Source organism: Gymnodraco acuticeps, unplaced genomic scaffold (genome assembly GCF_902827175.1).
Source record: "Gymnodraco acuticeps unplaced genomic scaffold, fGymAcu1.1, whole genome shotgun sequence".
Classification (NCBI taxonomy): Eukaryota; Metazoa; Chordata; class Actinopteri; order Perciformes; family Bathydraconidae; genus Gymnodraco; species Gymnodraco acuticeps.
The window spans coordinates 139,165-149,226 of record NW_022992152.1 but is presented as its reverse complement, the minus strand read 5'-3'; the positions used below and the strand labels follow the sequence as shown (position 1 = coordinate 149,226).

Genomic DNA, 10,062 nt, shown 5'->3' with positions numbered 1-10,062 from the left:
AGAAAATAAACGTATTTGAGATACGTTCATAACGAACGTAACGTGGGAGAAAATACGTTTCTAGCTAAACGTAATTGAGAATGCAGTTTAGTTCTGTGGGAACGTAATTTTTAGGAGACAGGGTTGAGTTAAGATTACAGATAGAATATATATATATATAGCGCTCTATTCACTGTAGTGGACATTTTGTTAACATGCATCTCCTTTTACTCTTTGTAGCTACTCTATCAATCCCTGATGTACTACAGAGGACATCCTGGTCTTTCCAGTGATGTGTCATTCATTGGTTAAAATTGCATGCTGGGAAGTTTCTTTCTTTTCATCCAAAATGGCTGGCATACCAAAACAACATTTTATAGAAGCAGGAGGAGAAGTCAAATATTGTTGAATAATTGTAATTTTTACCATGAAAATCATATCTGTTCTTGTTTATTAACATGTTTTAAAAAAAAATTAAAGAATTCAAGTTTTCAAATAGCTCTTTTATAAATGTCCATTCTAGTGGACGTCAGGACCATCTTCATGGACTTTATGACTCAATATTGTTGCAGGAGACGGAACTGAAGCAGACATTTTCTGTACCAGATAGTTAAGGGAGATTCAGATGTTGAGCTCTCAGATGATGAGAGAGATGAGGCTTTCACACCTGGGATAGAAGAGGGTCAAGAAGAAGGGGGGGGGGGGGAGATGCAGAAGGCTCCATGAGCGCACAGACACAGACAGAGAGACAGATAGGGACGAGCTGGCCCTCTGTGGGCCAAGAGTAGCACGTATGTCTTATTTTTTTATTTTAAGTGGAGCCACGAAAAATGAGAATTGCCTCAGGAATGCAAGCTTTGTTTCTATGAGCAAGGTCAAATGGAGACCACATCCATACAACTAGTCAAGATGACCCTACAGCCCGTGCCGACTGGAGTCAATGAGGTACTTTCCCAGTACATTGACTACAAAGTCTTTGAAGATCTGGAAAGATTCACCAAAAACCAAACTAGTTTTTTATTGATCAAATAAACAGCAGTGTTCAGATCAATTACTTATTTATGTTTTAAATAAAGGTGAATGTATTATTGTATTAATATCACTCTATAACCATAAAACGTTAGATAGTCTGTTAATTTTGGCTGTCTTTTCAATATGGCCCCGTCGTCCTCTACAGTGGACATACTGTAACATTTAAAAATAAAATAAAATAAAAAAGGTCTAAATTGCAAGATGTTTTTTTTAAACCCTTAATAGGTAGGAAATCACAAAAAATGTATACCAGCAGCACAGCTAAATTGGTTCTGTCCATAGTGTGTGTGGGGGTCATTCAAGAGCAAAGGGCTGTACATTACAATAGACGGGAGGAGTTTCCAAAACCCGGCGACACCATTGGCCTGGCCCCGCGGGGGTGCTGCTGGGCTCCATGCAGGGTGAGGCGAAGGAAGGGGGCGAAACAAAACAAGTCGTTGAGGACAGGCACCTGCAAGGGTTTCGGTTTGTCCCTGTGAAGAATGAGTAACACGGTAAGACAGCCGTCAGCACCTGCCGAAATGTTGTTAAATGTTTTTGTACACTCTTCAGCATCCTTTGAGACCGCTTTCGGTTCACAGAAATCGCTTGTGCGCTTAGAAAGTTAACATTAGAAAGTGTATCCAAATGCTAGCTACACGAATGAAGGAAACAAATACAAATGTTTGCTGAAAGTACTTTAAGCTGAGGCCATTATGTAGCTGTGAATATACTTGTAAAATGAAGCTGAGGCTATAAACTGCTGAAACTTTGGCCTACTTAAAAACAGTGTCTGTAATGTTGCTTAATAGGTCGCTACCAACTGATATTAACGACTCGGGTCCTATGTTCATAGTTCACAGTTCATAGATAAGGAGTTTGAGTGTGTCTACATAACTAGGCCTGGACTCCTATTTGTTGAAAATACATGTTTTAAACGCAAAGAAAACGTTTTTTTAATATAAATAATGTCTATAAAATATGGGTTTTCAAAAGAAAAAACACAATAGTTACAATAACATCAACCCCCCTCTTTGTTTTACATATGTCGGGTATGTTTTACAGCTCTACAAGAGATGTTTCCTACTGTTATTCCCCCTAGAATACAATGAAGTGTCTCTGTGTGTCCTAAAATACAATCATGTGTGTTCTTTTTAGTTGGCCCTGCTTTTCCTGTTGTTTTAACAACCTGTAAAACTTTCCTTTGTATTATTTGTGTTAATTCAGAGGTTGAACAATTAGTAGTATGTGTTTTTGGCAGATAACTTAAGACTTGACTATTTAATATAATACAAATCTTGCAAGGCAACACTTAATACCCGGATCCACTTTGTTTATACCAGCACATCCACATATGTTTATGTTTTCACTACTCAGTCACACGCTATAGCATCATCCATGTTGCTACTCTTTCTATTCTATTAAAGGTGTCAAATATTTAAATAACTGTAATGCCTTCAACATGAGTTTGCGTTTCCTCCTCCAGTACAGGGACTCATGTGGAGCAGGGCTTGAAAATGAGGAGGAGTTCGTGGATATATTGGAGGAGCGGAGGCGCAGCAGTGATCTGGGCCATGCACTGCGGACCTTCAGCCCGCACCCTTACAAAGGAGCCGAGTCCTGCTCCAACGCTGACCTCAACAAAGCTGTGCTGGAGTCCCAGTATCTGCGCTACATGGCCAAGGAGGTGGGATAGTGTCATTTAAAAACATAACAAAGACGTTTTCAAGCATTTCTTCATCAAAATTGTCTATTTTCTGCATTCCCATTCAGATAGCCGCAGAGACGGGGTCATCGGTAGAGGAGGTGAGAGAGGAGGCTTGTGAGATTTTGGAGGAAATGTCTCAAAACTTGCAGCTGAAGTGTATCAGGCTGATGGGCTTCACAATGACCAAGGTGTTAAAAAGACTCTACAGCGGCATCTTTGTTAACATGGAAGGACTCAACATGGTAAGGTTGTTAATTAATACTGAATACTGAGTTCAGAACAACAGAAAGGTATTTAATTATGTGGGTAATAAATGTAAACTTAAAGGCACATCTCCTGTATTTAGTTTTCTTGCCTTTATTTCCCTCAAAATACAATCATTTTAAGCCTCTGTTAAAATGTTGGTTTAACATTTCCCTTTTGTCACCTTGCAGCTTCAACAATCCATTCAGGAGCATCCAGTGATCCTAATGCCCAATCACAGGAGCTATATGGACTTCCTTATTATCTCCTACATCATGTTCACCTACGACATCCCAATGCCATTTATTGCTGCAGGAATTCGCAAGTATCTATTTAAATTAAAACAACAGAATAATATATAGTAAAGAATTACATTACGGATCCGTAGTTGATGCTCATTTCTCTATCTCCCTCTTTTTATTTCACAATTTCTCTCCCCTCTGAAGCTCTTTCAGGGATGAAGTTGGTCGGAGAGCTACTGCGTCGCTCGGGAGCGTTCTTCATCCGACGTGCGATTGGCTCTGACAAACTGTACTGGGCAGTGCTGTCAGAATATGTCAGAACCATTGTAAAGGTAACATAATAATCTGTTTCATCAGCCACGCTCAAACTGTGGTACTCCTTTTGGAAATGACTTCAGCTCAGGAAGTCCTTCTAAATCCATATTTATCAGCTTCTGTATTTGATCATCTGTTAAAAAGAATTCAAACTCTGAAATGTTTTTTTCTTTAGACAGGAATTGCTCCTTTGGAGTTTTATGTGGAAGGACTGCGGAGTCGCACACTAAAGTCTGTGATGCCAAAGCTAGGTAATCATAGTGTGTGTGGGCCGTCAGTACTTTTCTTTTCTTTTTTAAAACTTTTTTTTTGTTGTTGTCACATTTCAACTTCAGTGTATTATGTACATATTAGTTTAATACTTTTACAGTGGGGTCCATCTTTTTGTACAACAATGACCCTAATACACGGTCGTAGAAAAGTGAAATTGTCTGTTGGCATCCTCAGTGTCAACAATTTGAGTTATTTGTTTCATATTTAATTGTCAATTATTTTTAAGTCACTACATGTTTACATACAAGTACATATTTAGCTACCTGTGCTGTGGTTGGTCAAAAGTCTGTATTGTTCCCATCCAGATGGCTATAGGTTTCCACAGTTCAATTGTAGTGACTAACAAGGGAGAACAAATGTTGTGTTCATGCATTGCAGTTTTGACACAACTTTACTCTGTCTGCAGGCATGATGCACATGGTGATGGAGCCCTTCTTTAAAGGCGAGGTGTATGACATCACACTGATCCCCATTAGCATCAGCTACGACCGAGTGCTGGAGGAGTCGCTGCTCGCACATGAGTTACTGGGTATCCCCAAACTCAAAGAAAGCACCATGGTACGCCCTGGTCATTTACTCGCTTCACCAAACATTTCATAATCATCTGATTCCAAGACGCCTCAGCACCTCCCAGCATGCACTGCAATCCAAACTGTTTATAATGAAAGTTAATTAGGTTCAGAATACCCTTGCTGCACCATTACTCCTGCCTCTCTCTGCCTCCATACCAACATGTAATTACGTGTGTTAATTATGTACAATACAGAAAGATATGCATTCATTGTATTTGCAAACAATATGAGTTTGTCTCACTAACTCATTAAAGCAGGTCAGAAGAGTTAATGCATGGATAAAGCTGATTATTTCTTGCTCGTGATTCAATCCCAGCCTTGCCTTTTCCCTGCAGGCTCTGCTGAAAGCTAGCAAAGTGCTCCAGGAAGATTACGGCAGCATGCATGTGAACTTTGGCCGTCCAATGTCAGTTCGACATTTGTGTGAAGGCAAGATAAACCGCTGCCAGTACAACCTCGTACCAAGGTAGAAAAAAGTCCTTATATAGTGTTCAGTCTAAACTAAATCAAATTGAGTCAAAACAACATTTAATGCAGCCTGAATAAAGCAATAAGAATAATAATTGTTCAATAAACACATGGTATAAAAGCCCTGAAAATTGAAAAAAAAGAAAATACTTCCACCCCCCTAACTCCCCTTGTCCCTTTTCCTCTATCCACAGGGACCTTCCTCAGAAGCCCAGTGCAGAGGTTCAGGCCTGTGTGAGCTGGCTGGCTAATCTGATGGTCAGGGTCCAGGAGGAGGGCTCTGTGATGGGCCCCTGGGCTCTGATGGCCTGCCTGCTGCTCCAGGCTCCCACCATAGTCCTAACAGAGGAGGGTCTGCCCTGGCAGGAGCTCACAGACAAAACCCTCTGGCTCAGGAAGCTGGCGCTGGACTTTGGGGCTCGCCTGAACTGGCCGAGTGGGCAAGGTTATAATAGTTTTTTATTATACTTGCATTTAGTTTTAGATCATTTTGTGTTTGCTGGTTTAAGTTTAGTTTTCAGAAATGTTGTTCTGATTTGACATAAATTCATGTCTCTTTTCCCTGTAGGAATACATTGTAGCTTAAAAAAAGCAACAAATTGAACACATTTAGGCTTCTTCTTTTTAAATTTGATTTTGATTTAATTTCTTTTTCATTTTAAGAAAATATATGGTCACATACACAAATGAATAATATAAAAAAATATGAACAAATAAAATAAGAACCAAGAAAAGAGGGACATTTTATTTGTTTTATTTTATTATGTTATTTTAAAAGTAGGCAATAGGGGTTCCAGTAGAAATGATTCCAGTTTAGTTCATCAAAATAGATATCGTTCTTATTTAGTTATTTAACTTTTTTTGTTTGTTTACTTGTTACTTGTTAACCATGCATCAGCACAATATTGTTTTATATCTTCTGTAAATATTGAAGTTCAGGTGCAGCTGCATCATGCTAAAAATGATGGAATTAAGTCCTCTACATTCAGCGGGCCTTTTTAAGGAGGTTTAATTCCAGCTCCCTTGAACAACCAGTAGGTGGCATTTGTATGCTGCTCTACAATTCACCTAGACAAAGTGATACAGACATTCAAACAGAGTTGTATTTGTGGGAGTCTCACCTCGGGACACTGAAGACTCCTCAGACCCTGCTGTAGATCAGACAGATTAGATGAATGTGAGGTGGCACTCGTGTTCACATTCACTTAGGAGATGTTCAGTGGATTATTGCACCTTAAGTAACTTACCCTAAGAGGACCCTACTGAACTCTCTCACTTTATAGTTGTTGTTTGTGTGTGCAAATGCAGGCGAGTAAACACATAAATACAATACAAACTATTCACGACACGTTTTGTTTTTAAAGGACAAGCCCCTGATACGGATGTGATGTCATCCACGGTCGCCCTTCATGGCTCTGTAGTTAACCGTAAAGCCGGGCGTGTCTTCCTGGTTCAGGAGAAAGAGCCTGTGAGAAATCGCCCAATCAGCCCAGAGGAGGAAATGATCAGCACGGCGGCGGCGGTGCTGATGCTGGCTTCCTACAGGAATATGTCTCTCCACATATTTGTTCGTCCCGCCTTGCTCGTAACGGCCTTACACATCACAAAGACCACACAAAAAGGTGATGGTTGAACGAGATATAATTCAAGATCTCTAATGTATTTTCATCTCGCTTCATCCTGAGCCATCATTCCGTTCACAGACGAGCTCCTCGCCTTCTTCTGCTTCCTGCAGGACGTCTTCTCAAACGAGTTCATCTTCATCCCTGGAAATTCGTCTCAGGTAAATGTCCTTTTCAGATTCCTTCGGGCATCTCAGGACAAAGATCCCAGAGAGGATTACTGTCCTGTCAAACAGTGGTGATATAATGAGGAGTGAAAACATGATCACAGCTCTGCTTCTGCCAAACATCATCAGGCTTAAGTCAGAGCAGAGTCCCAGGTCAGGTAGAGGAGTGTGTTTTGGCTAGCAATGGAAGTGATTTAGTAGCTGTTCGAGAGCTTCAAGTATTGTTAGCTAATTGTTAACAGTTTATATGAGTTTATACACTTTAAAAAAAAACTAATCCAGAACGTTTTCAGTGTAAAAGACAAAAATATAGGATTTTTTTTTTTTGTATTGATATTGTGTGTTTCTGCGTGTTGATTCTATCCCTCCATTGATCAGGACTTTGAGGAGGCGTGCTTCCTCCTGAAAAAATGTGGAGCAGTCCACGTCAGTGAACAGGAAGTGACGGTGTCAGACGCCGGGCTGGAGGTGTTGTCCTTCCTGCAGGCACTGCTACAACCCTTCATCGACTCCTACCAGGTGCTTTGACTCTTGCCTCCAGACAGACAGGGCTGTATCTGCCTCTGAGGACAGTGAGGTCATGGCCTCTGTTTATGTTCTGGGAATCTGAGGTTTTAGTCACTCGTAGTTAACATTAAGCAGGTGATCTTGTTTTTATTCTGATTCCAGTTTTGTTGTTGTTGAATACTTTAGGTAACAAAAATAAATGATTAACACAACATAACTAAGTCAGATAATACAATGGTCCTCTTTGTAGTGTGGGAAAAAAATAGGAGTGCTTTATTTCACATAAAAAATACATTGTTTACTAATTAGAAGTAGAAGTAGTTGATGACAGATCTTTAAAATACAATTTGCAGAAAGTATTTTTAACCTGCTCTTTCATTCTGGTGTAATGTAAATGTTTCATTAAATTATATTTTAATTCAATTAAAGTAGTAAATGTAATGCTTATTTTGTGTTAAATGTATATTGTTACTACACCCATCTTTACACTGGAGATTGTATTTGAAGGAAACTAAATATGTTTCTAAAAATGACTAGTTGTTTTCTTTGATGATCCTTGAAGTGAAAGTCTCACTGGTACAACCTTGTCAATCTTTGCTAAAGTAGAGTGGGCACTGGTTAAAAGTTACTAATCTAGGCATTAACTCAAATTCAATGTTGGTCTAAAAGTATGTGGTGTATGTCTTTTTAATTGATCAGGTGTGCTTTCATTTCCAGGTGATATTCAGGTACCTCTGTGAAAACGAAGCTCACGTGTACGCTGAGAAACAGTTCCTAACTGCTGTGCGAAACCTGGCTACAGAGCTCATCCTTTCAGGTGAAACAGAAAGTGACCTCTGACCTTTTACAAACAATCTCCAGCTGTGTCCATCAAATAATTCTCTATCATTTTCTCTGAGTTTCAGGTGAACTTCACACCTACGAAGCACTGTCGTCCGACACACACAAGAACGTGTTGTCGGCCCTGCAGAGACTGGACACTGTGACAAAGTCGAGGGCGTGAGTAACGAGATTAGCTCCTGCAAATCTGTTTGGTTTTAAGCTCATTTTCTGAGGTGCCTGAGAAGCCGTCTGAATTTCTGATGCCAGAGTTAAGAGTTCCCCTTTTTGTTTTCTCACCGCAGGTCTGAGCAGAATGAATACACAGTCAATAAAGCAGCTGTCAGAAGAATCGATGACGTACTTTGTAAGTCAGTTAACTTGAAAATACAAGTTTGTATTTGATGGAATTTGGGATAAAGTTGTGTATTTAAATCTTGTCCTGACTGTCCTTTCAATGTATGAGATTTGGTGTTTGTTCTTGGTTTTGTTTATCCCTCCAACCGAGGAAATTATGTATTTTCTTTCTCTTTCTTCTCTCACTGTAGCTGGGAAAATCCCCCCCCAGATGCTCCACACCACACCTGAAGCAAAACTCTAGCCTCCATTGGAACAGATCCAATCTTCAGTATCTCTGTTTCCTTGTTTTAATTCCTTACATTGATAGGGTGACCCAAAGTTGACTGTATGGCAGATTTTGATAAATGGCCATTGTCAGTGTTATTCGATGAAGAAAGGTGATGCCTGTGATTTAATATGCTGAACTCAAACTGATTTCAATCAGTTGCATTGTATTATTATGTTTTTGTCTATTGCTAATTGAAAAGGCTGCCATGTATTATTGAGGAAAAAATGAATAGAGCACTTTAAAATAACTTGACTGATTTATACTGCTAGTTGACATAGGACAGAGTATGATTTATGACACTTGATTGTATAATGAATAACGTACCATTAAAGAACAAATTATCTAAAAACCATATCCCATCACAGATTAGTTTGAGACATTTAGTTTTTATTTATGTCAATAAGTGTAAAACAGATGTAACAAAATGCACCATACATTCTTGATCTTCTCCTTTTAATATATTTTCGGTTTGTACAAACCCCCAACAACAGCGAGCAATAACCAGAGGTCAAAGTTCAACCTCCTGTCACTGCCTGTACTTGTAACCCCTCAGCAGTTAAAGGCATTGTATTAGCAAATTCCCCATTATGCTGTTTTACATGGATTATCTATACACAGGTGGTACGTCAACTTTGATGCGTAAAGCGCTGACGGGGTCTTGACAAAACACCGAGATGTACTCCAACACTCTTGAATTTAGCTTTTTCTCGCCCTCTTTGGCTCGGTGCCGTTCTTTGTCCCATCTATCCTTCTCGCCGTTCATTTGGGAGAACAGGTTGACCTGGATGGTATGCAGCGTGGCCGCCAGCACGTAGAACCCCCCCTGCAGCATGTGGCAGAAAGCGGAGCCCACGCTCAGCCCCGCGCCCATCAGGTTAGGGATCGTCTCGCACACCACGCACAATCCCTCCAGGAAGTGCAGCGTGCCCTTCCTGCCCAGCGGCTGGCCGTGGTGGAGCAGGCCAACGTCAAGGGGAGAGGGGGTGGGCCGCTGGATGTGGTTCACCATATATCTTGCGCAGTCGGCGAAGTGCGTGGCGGCGCGGCGCAGCGGGAGGAGGGCCAGGTACAGGTGACATGCTGCTTTGGTGAGCGCGTGGAACAGCAGCCGCAGCTCGAGCACGGCGTTGCCTGGAGATAAGAGGGTAACGGGGTTAGTTGGAGTCTAATTTAACACCCTGGCTAATGTCAGCAACCATTACAAACAGCGTCTGCCCCTGGATTAAAGTGATCATCAGCCATGGCTAACACCTGAGCACGCGAAGTGGGTGGCACGGGGCTTCACCACGAGCCCCTCAACACGGGACCACTCTTAAATAAAATAGTTTAATCTAGAATAGAGATTTTAACATAATTCCGTATGTTGCAGTTTCACTTTTGTCAATATTTATGTCTTGGAACAAATTGTCATGAAAACAGCAGAGCTTTCAGTGAAAATTGCTAAATGACATTATTTTATATCTCTCAAAACATTCTTTTTAATTTAAGCAAACCAAGGTTTTAGACTC

The 10,062-nt window shown here is 40.5% G+C and overlaps 1 protein-coding gene across 2 annotated transcripts; it reads left to right on the top strand.

Annotated features, from left to right (window-relative positions):
- The first annotated feature begins 1,376 nt into the window (after nucleotides 1-1,376).
- si:ch73-21k16.5 (dihydroxyacetone phosphate acyltransferase) lies at nucleotides 1,377-8,906 on the top strand. Of its 2 annotated transcripts, none has more exons than XM_034204386.1 (16): nucleotides 1,377-1,505; nucleotides 2,477-2,677; nucleotides 2,764-2,940; nucleotides 3,133-3,262; nucleotides 3,388-3,515; nucleotides 3,674-3,749; nucleotides 4,178-4,329; nucleotides 4,679-4,809; nucleotides 5,006-5,256; nucleotides 6,176-6,433; nucleotides 6,515-6,594; nucleotides 6,979-7,119; nucleotides 7,825-7,924; nucleotides 8,013-8,106; nucleotides 8,232-8,293; nucleotides 8,475-8,906. In XM_034204386.1, exons 1-16 carry the CDS (start codon nucleotides 1,494-1,496, stop codon nucleotides 8,525-8,527), a joined length of 2,046 nt encoding a protein of 681 aa, XP_034060277.1. In that variant the 5' UTR covers nucleotides 1,377-1,493; the 3' UTR covers nucleotides 8,528-8,906. The 2 variants fall into 2 exon arrangements, with proteins under 2 accessions (XP_034060277.1, XP_034060279.1); XM_034204388.1 differs by having other exon boundaries at nucleotides 1,398-1,505; nucleotides 2,482-2,677.
- The last annotated feature ends 1,156 nt before the right edge of the window (nucleotides 8,907-10,062 follow it).